Genomic DNA, 18,297 nt, shown 5'->3' on the forward strand with positions numbered 1-18,297 from the left:
ATAACAGATTCTAGGAAGTGAGGGTTAATCTGTAGCTGCAGAGCTTTTTATTGTGTTTCTCCCTTTCCGTGTGCATTAACCTTTCAGATTTAGAAGGCTGTGCAGTGGGCATTGCTTTTTTTTAAAGATTCCTATTATCTGTGTGTGCTGCACGGCTCGTGATCCAGTCCCAGACAGAGTGACAGCCATTCCCCCATTAACTGCAGCTCATTGAGCACTTCATCAGACCTTGAATTGGTGTCTTAGGTGGACTGGAGGTCCCGAGAGGGTTTGAAACCTGGCTGAGTTGAGCACACTGCAGAGGAGGAGAGAACATTGCAGGATCATGGAACAGCTGAAACAGGGAAAACACGAGCAAAGGAATCTTGATGCCTGTTTTGAGATGAGGGAAATGGTGATTTAAAGGCTGGAGGTGTGGCTGTGTGCCCTGGGGTGTTAAAAGTGCTTGCGACAAAGCCTTGGGGGAACCCCAGGTGTCCTGGCCCTGGTTTCAGCACTTGGACAGCAAACCTCAGCTCTGCGAGAGCACAAACAGCAACTCATCGGCCACAACAACTCCTGCTCCTGCAGAAAAGGGCCGAAGTTACCACTGCCCTGGCTTTGCTTCTGTGTATGTCACATGTGAGTGAAGGTATCTGCAACCTCATCCAGGAAAAGTTAATTAATTACCCAATTTTTAAGGCGTCTTGCCCACATTTTTGCATGCATGATCCATTTTGGTTGTGCCATAATGAACTGAAGACCCCATAAGGGAAACAAATCCTTGTTTTCTGCCATCTGACCACATGGCACTAAACCCTATTCCCTTTCCTGGTTAAAAAGGGCAAACCCAGCTTGAAAATGGGAGTATTTGGGATGGCTCCAGAACTAGTCCTGGGAACATTCTCTGTGGTGTTTTCCTGCAGAGGTGGTGCCGTGTGAGGTGGGTGCCACCACCCTGGCTCCAGCTGCACCCCTGTTTCCAAAGGATGAAGGTGAACGCTCACTGCAGCTGCAGAAATCACTGCTGTCATTGCTCCAGGTTGTTCTCTGCTCCATGGTGATGCCTTGGGCTTGCCTAGCCAGCTGTTTTCAGCTGCTCAAGAGCAAAGGCTCTTTTTTTTTTACTACAAAGAGGTTCTCTGTTCCCCCTCCATGCCCTTGCTCAGGTGTGTGGCATAAGCCAGAGCTTGATCACTGATGTTGCAAACACATTTTGGCCACATTTTTGTAGCTGCTGGGTGCAGAAACCTGCATGGCAGCTGCAGGACTCTATTTTCTCCCTTAATTCCACAGCAACAGCCATCCTCCAGCTGAGGAAGGAGAACGTCTTGAAATGTGGTGCTCTCCTTGTGTGGTCTTCAGTCCCCAAGTTCTTCAAACCTTCTGAGAGCATTGGGAATCTGGGCCCTCCTGCACTTTGTGTTTGGGCATTTCATCCCAAAACGTGGCAGCTGTGAGCATGGAGCTGTTTTCCTGACTGTTCATTTCTCTTCTTTGCCTGAAAAGTTTCTCTTGCCCATCACTGAGGGGATGAAAATCAATCTTTAATCAATGACAACGCTGAAACCTCCCAGGCAGGGTGTGACTCCTGCTGCAGTGGGATTGGACACCTCATGCACTGGGAGCTTTGAGTAATGTCCAGCAAACTCCTGTGGGGAGCAAGCACAGAGGGGCTGGGTTTTTGTCCTGAGCTTGCATTAACCTTTGGGCAAGTGACTGGTGAAATTCCCAAATTTCTCTGCTTTTTTGCCCATCTGGCTCCAGATGTGGACCCGGTGCTCTGTCAGTTCTTAGGATGCTTCTGCCTCTTGGATTCCCAGAGTGAAGCTCATGCAGAGCTGAGCCTGTACACGACTCAAGTTCAAATAAAGTCAGATTTGAAAAGCTGTTTTGACATCGAGATGCTGAGAAGCATCCAGGCAAATGTTCAGAAGAGCCTAAGGAGAGGAGAGACCTGAATCTTAAGGAGGATTAGATGTCTAATCATTTACCACAGACAGATATGTACTGAAAGACAGGCAAAGACTCCTCAAATCTCCCTCTCCTGGTGATCAAACCCTCAGTTAAATTGAGGTCCAAATAACGGAAGAGAAGGTGTGATGTTGTCTTTCCCAGCTGGCTGGTCTTGGAGATCAATGGGGTAGAAATGAACTTAGAAATGCTGTGGAAAAATAAAAATATGAGGCTTGATATACTTTTAAGTCCCTTTTATCTCTCATGTTCTCACAGTTCCCTGCCACAGGCACTGTCTGTGTGCAAATATGTTGCTTCTCCTGAAGCAAACCCTTTCTGGTGGTGCTGGAGCTCAGAAGGGGGCTCTGAGCACCACAGAGGTGTCTTGTCCCTCTTCACCCCATGGGCAGCTTTGTGTCTCTGTCTCCTATGATTTCCTGGTTATTTCCTACGAATTTTCCTGCATGGTGGTGTTCAAATATTTGTCCTGCTTGTTGAGGTATTTTCTGAGCTGAAAACCTTATTTTTGAGCTACCTGGGACTGAACTCAGCTGGCTCCTGCCACAGCCAGCAGCTGGGTTTGGAGTCGTGATCCTCCTACAAAGGAATTCAGTTCAAGAGGAGCAGCAGGAGCACAACAGCTCCAGGTCCCCTGGGGCTCGCAGGGTGGGGAGGGTGCTGAGCAGGGACTGCCGGCTCCTGCTTGCTCTCCCTGCCTGCTCTGGGCTCCAAGCACTGCACCTCCATTCCCCTTCCCTCAAATTCCAGCTGATTCTTTAAAAGCTGCCCTTGGTCTGTGGTGGTTTGGCAGAGCTGTGTGGTGCTGTGGGATGGGGATGGCTTCAGCCTGGGGGGTCTATGCAACCCCTCATGCTGAGGTGGGATTGCTGTGCCAGCCTGGGGGCTTTGCCAGCAGTGCCCCCACCCCAAGCAATGAGCTCAGGGTCTCTCTTGCTCCACGTTTGTGCAGCAGCTGAGGGTAATTGGCCCTGGGGGTTTAGGACACTAAACAATGCCATGATCAGGACTTGCATAGGAGGAGCTGTATTTTCAAAAGGCTTCTTTTCCCTTTGTTCACTCTCTTATTCTTGAGAAAGAGTATCAGAGCATCTTCCTCATGGATTTTACATAAAGCCATTCTACATCCTCTGGCAGACCTGAGTGCCAGCTTTAACAATTTCCTCTGCCTGCATGGCAGCAGGATTTTCCTCCAGCACAGCTGGTGCAAAATGGGAGTGAGGAGAGCAAGAATCCCTGGCCAGGAGCACCTTGGGAAGCTGCTTTTCTTGGCCTGAAGCTCTGAACCTTCCTGTGGGCTGGAAGGAAATGTGCAGTCTGTGTTGTTTGTTTATTTTTAAAGGAAATGTGCTCCTGGGAGCTGCTCTGCTTGGCAATACCCTGGATCCAGAGCCTCAAGATGGGATTGAAAAGGCTCCTCGGTTCCTCAGCCTTGCAAATTCTGAGTAAATAACACCCCACCTGCAGTTCCCTGAGCTCACCTGGACAAAAGCTGTGCTGGGGAGCTTTGACCTTCCCTCTGAGCTACTCCAGGTGTAGGGCAGGATCCAGGGAAGTCAGGGCATGGTGGGAGTCCTTTACTCTCTTGCAGGAAGAAATCTTTCCTATTGCTGTTTTTGCAAATGTCCTCCCTCTGTCCTGCTCAGAGGGGGATGTTGGGGTTGTGTCCCTAAATTTTAGCCACTGTTCCTCATGCTGGAAGCATCTGTAGCACAGCAAACTGGAAATCCACTTTGTGATTTCCCCAGAAACCCCTCCAGAAATGGATCCAGAGATGGATCCAGACTGTCCCAGCAGCTCCTGGGAGCTGCCCTGCTGGGGCAAACAAACAGACCACGGGTGCCTGCCACAGTCCCAAGTGTCCCAGACACCTGGCAGGAGCACTCTTACCACTCTGGGCCATTTTCTCTGTCCTGGCTGTACCTTGGCAGATGGAAGTGCTGCTCCATTAAGCCCAGTCACCTGCCTCAGGCTTGGGCTGGAAGTGAAAGTCCAGGGAAACGCTTGGTTGCCTGACAAAGCTGCTCAGGGAGGAGGAAGGCTCCTTGCTAAGCAGTGCTGGAGAGCAGAGTGATTTACTCACCTCTGTCTTTGGGGCTTGTGAGGAGGAGTCACTCATGACCGAGTCCACTTTTAGAATTTTCCATGGAATGCTCTTTGCCCTCCCGTAATGGGAGATTATGGATGTCTGACCTGTTTCAGTGCTCCAAATTTTTTGCTTTCTCTTAACTCCCCTGCTTTTCTCTTAATCTTAAAAAGCCCAACTAAATCCTGACGCTTCCTCTCTCAAAGCCAAATAATCCTTGCAATTGCAATCTCCTTCTCTTCTTTAAGGCTTTCAGTGCTTAAGGTCTGTGTGATCTTCCTTAGGGTGTGAAAAAAAACAATCCAGGAAAAAGCCCTGAGCATGCAGATTGAGGAAAGGGCAAACTGGTTTAACAGAGCATCCTCACGACACGCTCACATCATTTCCTCACTGTCACGAACACCCCCACTGCCCTGGCTGCAGATTTCACTGCAGTGCTGTGGTGGGGAGTTTGTTCTGGGAGAGACAGAGTGGTTTGGTGGCTGTAGGAGGAGAGAAGGGGATGTGGAGGTCAGGATTTTCCCTGAGTCTCAATAAGAGCTAATGCAAAAGACAGCTTTTGCCTTTTTTTTTCTTTTTTTTTTTTTTTTTCTTTTTTCTTTTTTTTTTTTTTTGTTTCTTCCTTTTCAAAGCTGTTGTGTCATCCATCCCCCTGATTCTGTAAGCACAGGAGGATGAAGATTTTGGAAACCAATGTATTTTTTTGCCTCCATATACTGATTTCCATCTGGAGAGGTGAGGGGTTATTGAAAATGGTATTTCCTCTTCTAGTAGTCACTGAGAAAAAGTCAGGTTTTTCTACTGAGGAAGGATGTAGGAGATATAGTGGCCAGAAGCACAAAAGTGAAATATTAAACCACCAAGCAAGTAAGTAAGTTTAATAAAAATGAAACAAGTAAATAAATCAGCTGGGGGAAACTTGACTTTCAGGTGAAAGATAAATCCATCATAGGATAAAAAGCATTCACAAAATAAGGGAACTTTCCCATTTGTGTGGCTCAGCTGAGCAGTGCTCAGGGGTGAAGATCCTCGGAGGAAACACTCGTTTGAATCTCTGCCCAGGGTCTGTCTGAGTGGAACAAGGATGCTGAACCACTCCAGCATCTGTCTCCGGGCAAAGTTTTTCCCAAAGACTCCAGCACTCAGCTTAATCTGCAAATTACCTAAACCTGGGGAGGGTAAAAAGGTCTTTTATTGCATTGCCAGCAAGTGTAGGGGAAGGCAATCTCCAGACCGGAGGGGCTCTCGCTGCCCTGGTCCGCAGGGCTCGCAGGCCTCTGTCGGTGTCGGGGGCTGCGGGTTCCTGCTGCGTGCGACCCTGGAGGCAGCAGGATGTGATTCACCTCCTTCCCTCGCTGTTTTCCGTGCCTCGGAGCCGCTCCTGGCTCCCCTCGGCTGCCGGTGCCGCCTCCGGGAGCGTCTCCTGCCTGTGCTGCAGTGTGCGAGAGCCCTTCAGACACCGAGCCCCGGCGTAAGGAGCCGGTTCCTTCCGGAGAGTCACCCTTTGCGTCTTGCCAGACCTTATTCGTGTCACTTGTGGCTGCTGCCAGCCCTCTGACTGGCTCCTGAAGCAAGCAGATGTTATTGCTCCAGGCTTGCCTGCTCGGTGGGTTGGTTTTGCACTGAGCTTGGATGACTAAGGCAAAAAACACATTAGCGGCAGAGTCCAGGCTTTCCTTGCTGTGGAGGAAGTGAAAATGTCCCCCTGTTGACAGCCCTGACTTCTCCGGAGGGTCCTTCTCAAAGTTAACAGTTTCTACCCCAAATTTAGCCTAAAATGCAAAAGCATTTCCTCGCCAGCTACTGCAGTGACTGTTGCCGTGCGGCGCTCCAGGAACAAGGAGGAGTTATCTCTCTGACTTGTGCTGGAGGGAAGCAACAGAGGGTGTTGGAATAAACAGGATTAAAGGATTTCATCCATAAATACAGGATTAAAGGTATCCAGCGCTCTGCAGGAGTCATTCAAACCAAGGAGAAACAAAGTAAGTTGTGCAGAAGGGCGCAGCTCTGCTTGCAGCCAGCCCGTGCCGCACATCCCCGCACCGCCCCGGCGCCGTGAGCGCTGCGGGCACCGCATCCCCCGCCCCGCACCCGCCCGTGCCCGGCCCCGAGCCCCCGGGGGCTGCCAGCTGAGCACCCCCTCGCCCCGCACCCCAATTCACATTGATCCCCCCACCCGCGGGGGTCTGAGGGCGCCGGCGGGGTGACGGGAGCCCCGCTGCCCAGGGCTGCCCGCACCGCGGCTCGGGGCACCCGTGGGGGCAGCAGCTGGGCAGCGCACATCTGGGCAGCGCACATCTGGGCAGCGCACAGCTGGGCGGCGGCGCGCAGGCGCGGGGGCTGCCTCGCCTGTGCCCCCCACCCATCCGAGCGGCGGCACCCCCGGCCGGGGCTCTGCGCGCCCGCGGAGCGCTGCGCAGGGCGGGGGGGGATCGAGCCCTCCTTCCCCCGGGGAGTGGCCGCGGCTCCGCCGTATTTACCGGGGTGGGCGGCGGCGGCCGGGCCGGGCCGGCTCCATCCTCCCTCCTCCCTCCCCGCCCGCCCCCCGGTGCCGGTGACTGGAGCGGGCGGAGCCGCGGCGGCCGATTGGCTCCGGGCATCACATGCGGCGGGGCCGGGCCGTGCCGGAGCCGTGCCGGGCTGGGCTGGGCACGGCGGAGCGCTCCCGCGGCGAGCACGGCAGCAGCGCAGCCCCTTCCCAGCACAGCGCCCCGTCGCCGAAGGGACCGCGGCCACCGCGGGCAGCCCCCGCCGCCCCGGCCATGAGGTCGGGCCGGAGAGACGCCACCTGTGCCGGGAGGTGAGCGGAGCCCCGGAGCCTTCCTCCTACCCCCGGGCAGCCACAGCTGCGGGGAAGCGCAGGGGGTGGAGGAAGGAAAAGGGATATTTTTTGTTTTATTATATATCGATCTATTTTTGCCGCGATCGATCCCGATCCCGCAACTGAAGCCCCCGGAGGGAGAAGTGCTGCGCGCTGTGATGCGTCTTCCTCTCGCCTCGGCTGCCAGTTTGGATTGTAGCGCCCGGCTCCGTGCACTGCGAGGATGGCTCGGTTTGGGGATGATCTGCCAACCCGCTATGGAGGTGGAGGGCCGGCCGGGGCTGGAAGAGGGAGCAGCCGGCAAGGTGGCCCCCAAGCCGGCCAAAGGATGTATAAACAGTCGATGGCTCAGAGAGCCAGGACTATGGCTCTCTACAACCCCATCCCTGTCAAACAGAACTGCTTCACAGTCAACAGATCCCTCTTCATCTTCAGTGAAGATAATGTTATACGGAAATACGCCAAGCGAATAACAGAGTGGCCATATCCTTTCAGGGAGGCTGTGTGGGCACGGGGGGAAGGTGGGGAAGAGAGGGAGGCTGAGGGGCAGAGACCCCTCCAGGCAGCGCAGGGAGTGTGTCTGCTGTTGATGGAGACAGTGTGATCGGGCTGTGCCATGGGTGTGTGTGCTGGGGAGCTGTGTGCCTGACATGGTGCACGGCCGTGGCAGTGGGAATACGGGAATCAGTGAATCAGGGAATCGCTTCCGTGGGAGCACCGAGTGTCCTTTTGGTGGGCTTGATGCCGGGGGTGTGTGTAAGCCATGTCAGGGTGTCTTTAGGAGTGAGATGTACACAGGTGCATAGACTGACATTTCCTACAATTCAAGTCAGGTTCTGTGAGATTTGTGCCTGTGAGTCCTGATTTTTATTTCCATCTTGGAGCCTTTCAACTCTTCTGTCTTCCTGTGAATAGAAGAAGGAATGTTGGATAAAAATGGTGACACCTTAGCATCGAAGCTGCATTGATAGTAGGGGACATTGAGAGCTCAGGTAAATCCCAGGAATGCAATCATTGCAGCTCGGTTTTAGCACATCCCCTCCGGAATCCATTTGAATCAACATGAATCATGGCACTTTGATTAGATGCATAGCCTAAGCTTAGGCTGCACGAAAAAAAAAAAAAAAAATTAGCAAAGCCTTGTGGCAGAAGGAGGCAGTAAGTGGGGAGAGGGATCATCTACTGTATTGTGAAAGGGGCAGGTGCTTTCTGTCTGAGACCCAGCTCCCAGGCCAAGTGAGCTGCAGTGGGAAGGGGGCTTTGCTCGGAACGATGGTTGTAAGCAGAGGGGAGCAGGCTGAAGCTCCCAGGGAGCAGATTTTGTGTGTGTGTGTGTACTGGAGTGCTTTACACTGGGGGTCTCAGGGGAGCCGGTTGTTTTCTTTTCATTTCATATCACACCCCTATTAATCCTCAGCTAACAGCAGCACGGCCTCCTCCCAGCCTCCTAGCAACACTTTCAGTTGCCACACAGGCCAGCTCCTGCTTAGACTTCCCCAGTTTTCACTTCCTGAGGGGCTAACAGGAAAAATACACCAGTGGAGTCAATGCACTTCCCTTCTCTCCGAACACACACAAACACGTATTGATCTTTCTGTCCATATTACACAATCCCAGCGATTGCTGCATTTCCTCATCTATTTCTCCTTCCTTGCATTTAAGTCTGGATAAACAAGCCCCAAACCCCCGGTGGCAGGCAGAGCATCGCCTTGACTGCGCGGGTAGACTCAGTCTTTCCCTCCCCTGCCTCCTGGGCGATGCGGCTGCATCTTTCCGGGGGATGCGGGGAGGGGACCCCCAGTGCTGCGGAGCCGGCGGGACCGGCGGAGCCACCGGCGCTTCCCCGCGCCGGAGCGGCGGGGCCGGCGGGCGGGCGGGGCCGGGCGCTGTCCGCGGCGTCGGGTTGAACTGACCCCGGTGCTGAAAGCAGGCTGACCGTGGTGCTGAGCCGAGCTGACCACGGTTCTGTATCTGGGCTGACCATAGTGCTTGAGCTGAGCCGATGGTGGTGCTGAGCACAGTGCTGGGATGAGCTTATCACGGTGTTTGGGCTGAGCTGACCACGGTTTTGAAGCCAGGATGACCATAGTGCTGAGCTGAGCTGACCACGCTGTTGAAGCCAGGTTGACTGTGGTGCTAAGTTGAGCTCACCGTCGTGTCGAGCTACGCTGACCATGGTTCTGAAGCCAGGCTGACCACAGTGCTGAGCTGAGCTGACCATGGTGCTGGGATGAGCTTATCACGGTGCTGAGCTGTGCTGACCACGGTTCTGAAGCCAGGCTGACCACAGCAGTGAGCTGAGCTGACCACGGTGCTGAGCTGAGCTCATTGTGACGCTAAGCTGGGCTGATGGTGGTGCTGAGCCAGGCTGACCACAGTGCTGAGCTGAGCTCCTCGCGATGCTGAACCAATCTCTCCACGCTGCCAAGCCGAGCTCTTCGGGCTGATCTGAGCCCCCCAGGGTGTTGAGTCTGCGGCGCGGCTCGGCGCTGTCCCTGGTGCTGAGCTGAGCTCTCCGCTGTGCTCAGAGGAGCTCCTCATGGTGTTGAGCTGAGCTCTCTGCGGTGCTGGGTCCCTCTCCCCACAGTGTTGGGTCCATCTCCCCGCAGTGCTGGATCCATCTCCCTGTGGTGCTGGGTCCATCTCTCCATGATGCTGAGCCCATCTCTCTGTGGTGCTGGGTCTATCTCCCTGCGGTGCTGAGCCCATCTCTCTGTGGTCTTGGTCCATCTCTCTGCAGTGCTGGGTCCAGCTCTCCATGGTGCTGAGCCCATCTCCACGCAGTGCTGGGTTCATCTCTCCATGGTGCTGGTTCCATCTTTCCGTGGTGCTGGTTCCCTCTCCCCGTGGTCCTGCTTCCATCTCCCCGTGGCCCTGGGTCCATCTCCCCGTGGTCCTGGGTCCATCTCCCCGTGGTGCTGGTTTCATGTCACCATGGTGCTGAGCAGAGCCATTGCCACCCTCAGCCGCCGCTGCTCCCTGTGGCACGGCTCCACCCTGGGAGAGCTGGGGCTCAGCACAGTTCAGGGTGGGAGACGGTGGCAAAAAGCAAGGGGGGACCTGGTGCCAGATTTGGATTCTTTTCCCTCCCCACTTCCATCCTACATACCAAAAGGGCACTGAGGGTTTTATTTTCACTGAGAGTGGACATTGCAATTGTAATTCATGTTTTAGACCTGGGTAAGTACTTTAAATTGAACTTTTTGTGCCCATCACTTATTTGCACCATGTGCTGAAGTTAAATGTTTCTGAAGAAAAATTCAGCAGATGGTGTTTAGTTGTATAACCTATTTGGAGTCAATTTAGCTTATCAATCTCAGTGAAAATCAATAGATATTAATAGCCTTTTTTTCCTTTGGACCTTTCACTTTCTTGCTCCTGGATTCCTTGAGCAGCTCAGATTGTATGTAAGTCTCTAACTCTCTTAAATAACAGAAGTGCCAGTTTCCTACTTCTCTTCCAAACATACCCCAGAAAGAACCGAGGAAGTCAAGGAGATCATATGTCTTAAAAAAAAAATATGAGAAACCTTAGAATGCTCAATTAATGTAACTCTGTGGGTAGAAACAGAATTTGGATGGGGTTCTTCTCATATTGTCCAGTGTCTTCTTTAACTTCTGGTCCCCACTCCATTTGAATACATGATTTTAGCTACAATCATAGCCAATTGTATTGTGCTGGCTCTGGAACAACATTTGCCGGATGGAGACAAGACACCGATGTCAGAGAGACTGGTGAGTTTCATTCATTCATTTTCATTTTCCCCCCCGGTCTAATACAAAAAACAATCCGCCACTGGGTGTTGGGAGTGTTTGGATCTATTTTAAAGATTCATACGTAAACAGACAGGCATTGATCTGACAATCAGAAAAAATCTGTCACAGCAAGGATAACTGTCCCCTCCTGATCCCATCTGCATAAGAATGCTTCATCACTCCAGCCAGCCCTGCCCAGCCATGGGAGAGAGCTGGACCTTGTGTTATGATCAGAAGGTTTCCTCTGATCTTAGGTTTTCTCTGAAACTTTGGTTTCCTCTAAACCTGGACAGGAAGGAGCTGAGCAATGTTTAGAATTATCTTTGGAATCAAACGAATTTCTCTGTAATTTTAATTTTCCCAGGGAGTGGTAGAACAGACCTTTTAGGATTTGTAGGATTTGTGTGTCTCTTCGTGCCACAGCACAGATCCTTCAAAGCAAACTTTAGGTTCAGATGATTACACTTCCTTTCCAAAAAAAAAAAAAAAAAAAAAAAAAGCAACCAGCTTACAGAGAAAAATAATTTACCCGCAGGCTTTATGGTAATGAGTCCAATTACCTTATTTCAAAAGACAATAGAAGAATAGCTTCAAAATATTTCTCCCATTTATCATCACTGTAGGAAAACTGTGTAATTCTTGGTTTGATTTTTCTCCTACTTTTAATGATCTGGAAGGTCTTGCATGCCTAAATGCATTAATCCTGGTGCATGTTCAAAGGATGGGTAAATAGGGATCCATATGTGTTTTCCATGTAGATGCTATATTATGCAAACAAAGATAACATTAGGCTTTCTGCCAGAAATGAGAGCTTCTGAATAGTGGTTGCTGCAGTTCCCAAGGATGGCCCATGCCAGTAGGCAACTCTCACAATCTCATTCTCCAGAAGCAGGAAAAAGTGTGTCAGTGAGGAATTTGGAGAGTCAGGGTCAGAATTTGGTGCTGGTTTGGAAATGGATCCACTCATGCTGGCTGTCCTCCTGCACAGGGCTTGTTTTCTCTCTCCGTTGGAATTCTTTTTAATCAAGAAGATGAGAGGATTGAATCAATGATTGTATGTAGATCTTTCTGCCATTAAATCTGTCTTTGTGTGCTTTGGGGTTGGTTGGCAAGGCCGCCCTGGGGGTGTGAGCAAAGCACAGGTTTAGAGCCAGGACTGAGCTGGGGAAGTGACTTCCGTGGCTATAAACATAAGTAAAAGCAGTTTCAGGGACGTTCTGGCTTGGCAATCCTTTGGTTCATGTTGGTTTTATGTTTGTCTGTATCCCTCGATTTATAAGGGCATCCTAGAGGCATTTTATTGTCTTTTCCCCAGTGTATTAATTCCATTTTACAGCATACACCCTTCAGATTCCTGTCTAAATCATTCCAAAGAGGGGCACTGGCATTGCCACCGAGCAGTGTGAGAGAGATCAGTGAGTTAAATGCACAATCTCTGCCCTGTTGGCTCTGCCTCAGACTGGAAAGAAGAATTAATCCCTCATTTTTGTCCCAAGAACGAGTATGTTTGATTCAGATATCCTCAAGCCATTTTAACTACAGCACATTTATAACTCTGAAGTATAAAGTGATTTTTCATAGAGTAGCACTGAGAATCTTTACAAGTCATGAAATACTTTTTATTTTCAACATAAGCTGGAAAGAATAAGCATTGTGAGTAAGAAAATCGGTCTTCTAGTTTTCAAAGTGAAGCCTCTTTAGAATTATTCTTTTACTTCTATAAATTGGAAGTTGTTTCATCCAAAATGTTACAAATCTGTGTTAAACCACAGAGAGGAAACGTTCCCATACATTTCTTATACATTTTCAGGTTTGTTCAGCCAAATTCTAAGTCCATGCAGAACAGCAGGTGCTTTATTGCTGTCTTTAGCAGGAATGGAATTGGTATTTTTTTGGGCAATGGTTAATGGATATGGCTTTTTTTTTTTTTCTCTTAGTTTCATTAAAATCTCCAAATTGGAGATCATCAGTGAAGAGTAAATCAGATATTAAGGATATGAGGAGCACATCACAAGACTTTTGTGACTGGGAGATGTTGGCAGAGTTGTTGAAGGAAAACTGAAGTTGCCCAGATAATTTGTTCCACAGAAACAAAGTAAAAAAAAGATTGTCTGTTTGTTAAAGCTGAGGAAAAAAGGGAGGAGCCCATGCAAACACTTTAATTATTTTTGTCTTTTAATCAAAATTTTCCTCTATTTATCTCCCCAAGAGCCAGGATATGATCCTGCAGTGCTGCAGCACCAGGCTGTTTCTTGTGCTCCTGTTATTGTCAAACAGGGTTAACTGAGCGCATGTACAGTACATGCACTATTCCAAGATTTTGAATGTCTGAGTTAGGAAAATTCTCAGAATGCACCGAAAAGCATTACTTGGGTCTGGGCTGGAAATTCTGGTCAAAATCAGGGCTCTGAGAAAGCCTCAGTCTGGTGATCAGAGCATTTAGTGGTGAACTGGAGGACTGGCTCAGGTCCTCGATCATCAAACGAGGAACAAACTCATTCTTCTACCAGCAGCAGACTGACCTACCCCGAGGCTCTTTCCTGCTCCGAGTTGGAAGTCTCACATGCTCTGGATGCTGGGAATGTTCCCCTCCCACCAGGAATAGTCCAGTGGAACAGCTTTGCCCCTGTCCATCTCCACCCAGTCAGCCTCCCTCTACCCCAAATATTGCATTGTTTGTACACACGGGAGTGATGCAGCTGCAGAGATGCTGAGGGAGCTGTTCTGAGCAGCCCAGAGCCTGGTGGTGAGAGCTCCAAATGTGGGAATGGGAACTTCCCATCCCAGCCCCCATGGCTACCTTGCTCACAGGGCTCTTGGCTGTCCACACCAAGACCTCCTTCCCTCTCTGTCTTTTTCTTAATTGTTCAGTTTCCCCTGAGGAGCTCCAGGAGATCTTTCCCAGAAGGACAGTGATGATTTCAGAACTTGCAGGACAGGAAATCTCTTTTCTGCCCTGCCCTGCCCTGGGGCAGGCCCTGTTGGAAGGCACCAGCCTGTCATAGTTGAGATGAAGACAATATAAAGAAACACACTCCATTTTCAGAAGGCTTCAAACTGTTTTTACCATAGCATGCATGCTTTTTCTACATTCTTACAAAACTCAGAAGTTTACTCATTGCTCAGGAAAGAAAACAAAGTGCTCATTGGAACAGGCAGTTGCAGGTTTCTCTTATTTATCCTTCTTTCTTTCTTGCTTTCTGTGTCAACAACCTTGGTAGAAAATTCTTTCAGGCGTGAACGTGGATCCTCTTATCAAACTTCTCTCTGGCTCACAGAAGTCACTGTGAAACCTCTTCCACACTAGAGAGGCTGTGGGATATTGACTGCAGGCTCAGGGTGTTTGGCTCCCCTGGGTGTTTTGGATGTGGGGACAGAACATCACATTTCCCACATTTTCAGCATGACAGCTCTGGCAATTTACTAATGGATTGAATGCTTTCTCCCATCCACAGGCACTTAGAGCAGTAATATGTGAGCTGCTCATATTAACCTTTGCATGAACAAAGCCTTTCACACCCAAACCTCTCCAGGCTGTCACATCTGAAGGCCAAAGAAAGACACTAGGACGCGAAGTAGGAATGGTAATGACTTTCCAGACTCAGAAGTTGTTTCTGATCAGAAACATATTGATTAAATGTGTGTTTGGCCCAGCCTCAAGCTCTGCTGTGTCCACAGCAAACAACTTGCTGGCACAGCTCTGGCTGCTGCCCAGATTCTCTGCCCTCCTTCCAAGTACGCACAGGGATCCTCACCATCACCTGCTCTGCCCCTCTGGAACCCGAGCAGGGCCACAGCCTTTGGTCTGATGGGGCTTCAGGGTGTCCCAGCAGGGACTCTGAGCTGAGGCAGGGCCATTTCAGTGCTGCACAGGGAATTCAGCCATGTCCTTCCCTCCTTCCATCACACATAGTCAGGCAAATCCTTTTTTTTTCAGCTGCAGGACCTTTCCCCAGTGGGGCGTAAATTTTATTTTTCATCTTATTGTCACTGCCCTGATTCTTGGGCTGAATCAGTATAAATTTAGGCAGGCTTTAGAAAAGACCTTCTTTCTTTTGCCTCTTATGTCCCCAGCTACTCTCTGCCAACCCTACAGATGAGAGTTTTCCTTTGTAATAAATACCCAAATCCATCTGTGAGCCTTCCTGCTTCCTTAGAAGCTGACAAAAACTCCTGACCCACTTCCTAAGAGCTCTGTGCAGCCCTAGCTTTGGGAAGAGCACATCCCATCCAACCCTGGAGTACCTGGAGCCTGGCTCTTTAAAGCTGGGAGCTGTAATCACCAGGCACCTGACCTAGATTGAGCAGAGACTGGAGTAGATACCAGGCTTCAAGGAAGTGAGGGAGTAATGTGGAGGAGTGGATGTGGGTAAAGGTAGCTTTTTTTGTGTGTCTCAGAAGAGCTATTTTTAGAGGCACGCGAGTAGTTGTGGGATGGGGATTTGGGATGGGCTGGGAGGCCTTTGTGTGCAGGCATTATCTGGAGCTGTTGAGCCAGGAGCTGTGGGGGGTGTTGAGGAACAGGTGGATTGGGCTGTCAGAGGGCTCCTGTGTCCATGAGGAGTTGTAAGGAACTTCTCCTGGAATCACACAGGATGATTTCTGACTCCTTCTCCCTTATTCCCTCTTTTCTGTGCTGGGTTGGAGCCCTGCGATGCCTCCAGCTCTCGCTGTGGAGCAGCTGCTGGAAGAAGATGTGTATTGTAGGATTTCTGTTGAAGGTCATAAAAGGTCTGGTGGCCTTTGTTTCTAATTCTCTGTGGGTAAACAGCTCTGAGATGGGCAGCTGGAGGTCTGGCAGGGGTGGCTCCTGTGTCCTCTGAGCAGCAATAGTGAGGGACAGAGGGCTTGGAGGTGCTGCTGCTTGTGCAAACCCCTCCTTGGCTGGAGGGGAAGCCAGTTTGGGGGCTGGGTTTTCATTTTCTGCTCTCCATTTCAGCCAGGGACCCACTGTAAGCTTAACAGGCCCCTGCTCTGTTTTGCTGCCTGGCCAGCCAGTACCTGTGAGTGTCTCTGCAGGTGACTGTCACCTCCCCATAGGGGCAGGGCAGGTGGAACTGCTGGGACTGTGAGGTCAGAAAGGTGAGGGAAATAGAGGTAACACGGGGGGAAAGATGGAATGGTGGAAGAGCTGTTCCCACGGAGGTGTGTGGGGATATGGGGAACAGAACTCCAATTCAGCAGCTGATGGAAAAGCCTCTCCAGGGGTTGTGTTTTCCAGCAGCTTGGAGGCATCCTCAGAGATTGGAGCTCTCTGCTGGACTTGCTGAGCTGGGTCATGTCCAGCCAAGCCTCCTTGTGAGGGCTGTGCTGTCATGTTACAGATCCCAGCGTGAGTCAGGCTGGAGGGGACCACAGTGGGGTCACTGGTGCCACCTCCCTGCTCCAGCAGGGCCACCCCAGAGCACAGGGCACAGGTCTGATGGTTCTGGAATATTCCCAGTCAGGGAGAGCCCACAGCCTCCCTGGGCTCTGCTCAGGGCTGGCACTGCCCAGGGCAGCAGTTCTGCCTCCTGGGCAGGGAATTGCTGGGCTCAGGCCCTGCCCATGGCTCTGGGGCCATCGCTGGGCCTGGGGCAGAGCTGGGCCTGCTCTGACCTCTGCAACAGGGACAGACTGGGACAGACTGGGACAGACAGGGACACACAGGGACAGACTGGGGCAGACAGGGACAGACGGGGACAGACTGGGACAGGCTGGGACACACAGGGACAGACAGACATGGACACACTGGGACAGACGGGGACACACAGGGACACACAGGGACACCCAGGGACACAGAGGGCTGAGGGCCCCTCTCAGCATCACGTCTCGAGGCTGAAGAGGCCCAACTTTTAGGGGTGAAAACATCAATCTCTGGAGAAAGTGCTGTCCTGAAGTGTGGGCCTGTGCCAGAGCTGAGCAGGAGTTCCTGTGCTTGTGTCAAACCTGTTTCTTCCCTGGTTCTGGGACCACAAGCCTCGACATTCCTGCTCTTTTCCATCAGAGAACAAACAATCCCCTATTGGCATTGGGAGAATTGTAAAATACAAACAACTACGCCTCAAACAGCAGCTCAGCTTTTTGGTTCTGGTGGCCAGAAATGCCAAAGCCACTGGAAAAGAGATTTCTAATCTCTCAGTGTGTAAGTTTGCTTCTTATTTGGGTAGGGCTGCTTTACTTCCATTGGATTCAAATGAAAACCAGGATCTGAGGCACATTTGGAAATTGGTTACTGGTGCCAAAGCTGACAAACAAGTTCTTGAAATTGATGCCCATTGCTTTTACATCTTGCTTTGTTCTCGTTTCTTGCCCAAATCTTCCATCCGAATGTGAATGCTTCCATTTGGCACTGAATTTGTGTTGGAACTCCAGTCAATAAAGTCTAATCCTGAGAGATCTGGTGCAGAGATGGAATAAAAGGTTCAGCAAAACTGTAGAGACTGAGCTTGATTTTCAGTGTAGTGAGCAAGGACACGAATCTGCAATCCCAGGGGATGTGTTAGTCTGCACCATGGACTCCAGACACAAATCTTGCTGCTCCTGCTGTTCATGGGAGGGGTTGGGGATTTCTCCCTGAACCACATCCCCAGTGAAAGGAAAACAAATGAGGCTGCAGCTGTGAAAACTGATAAAATGGAGGAGAAAGGAGCAAAGAAAGAACTGATGGAATAAATGATAAATAAATAATTTCCTGTCAGTGCAGTCAGGCTTGCTGTGGCTGGCTGTTGGTCCCCAAGACACCCTCTTGTTTCAGGTCCCTGGATGAGTTGTGGAACATCTTCCATGCCAATAACTCCAGAAACCTGTCATCTCTAATTTCAATATACCCTTAGAGCAAAATTTCCGCATGAAAATTCCCTCCAGAACATTCCATAAAGGTGGAAAGTGTGGCGTGAAACCATTAGGATGAAGGCCAATAGGATTGCCAATTTGTAAAGAAAATTCATTTCAGAGAAATAATAATGAAATTCCTCTGCGAGCTTACTTCCAACAAACTCAAACCTTTAATTTCAGCTCTGTTCAAAGAATGGAAAAGGTGTGAAGTTGCTGCCTGTAGCTGTTTAGAGGACTGGTTATCACAGCAGGAACATGGATATCTCCTTGACTCCTTTAATTTCCCTTCTTTTCCAGGATGACACTGAGCCGTACTTTATTGGAATATTTTGTTTTGAAGCTGGTATCAAAATCATTGCTCTGGGCTTTGTTTTTCACAAAGGCTCTTACCTGCGCAACGGCTGGAATGTGATGGATTTTGTCGTGGTCCTCACAGGGTAAGTGATCTCCTCTCCCCCTGAGCTTAACGGGGCTCTCACCCCGATTTGTGCTGTTTGTTTGCTCTGGGTTGGGCTGGGATTGACTGGAGTGGAGTAGCACTAAAATCCTGCATTTCTGGCTGTAGTAAATCCAAAGAACGGCTCTTGTGCTGAATGAGTCACTTGCCAAGCATTTGAACCAACTCAGAAGTGGGTTTGAGGATATTTCTTTGTAGATATTCCAGTGTGTGTCTGATCCAGACACTTCCTGACATTTCTGTGACTTTGCAGGTTCTAATTGCCACTGGTACTTGAACCTGATTTAAATCAATTTATTTTCGGACGTTACAGCATGACTTTAGAAGTCAACATGGAGTGTGCTAACAAATTAAATGCATCCTGGTTTTAAGCTGTTACAACTCTGAAATCAGCCAAGTTTCTGCAGGA

The 18,297-nt window shown here is 50.3% G+C and overlaps 1 protein-coding gene across 1 annotated transcript in view; it reads left to right on the forward strand.

The window, feature by feature from the left end:
- Positions 1 to 7,083: 7,083 nt before the first annotated feature.
- The window catches only part of LOC121336980 (voltage-dependent N-type calcium channel subunit alpha-1B-like), a 289,393-nt gene continuing 278,179 nt past the window's right edge, over positions 7,084 to 18,297 (forward strand). Inside the window, 3 exon segments of the mRNA XM_041406692.1 lie at positions 7,084 to 7,343; positions 10,489 to 10,594; positions 17,729 to 17,868. Coding sequence (XP_041262626.1) covers positions 7,084 to 7,343; positions 10,489 to 10,594; positions 17,729 to 17,868 — 506 coding nt within the window.

This window comes from Onychostruthus taczanowskii, unplaced genomic scaffold (genome assembly GCF_017590055.1).
Source record: "Onychostruthus taczanowskii isolate IOZ18803 unplaced genomic scaffold, ASM1759005v1 scaffold25, whole genome shotgun sequence".
NCBI lineage: Eukaryota > Metazoa > Chordata > Aves > Passeriformes > Passeridae > Onychostruthus > Onychostruthus taczanowskii.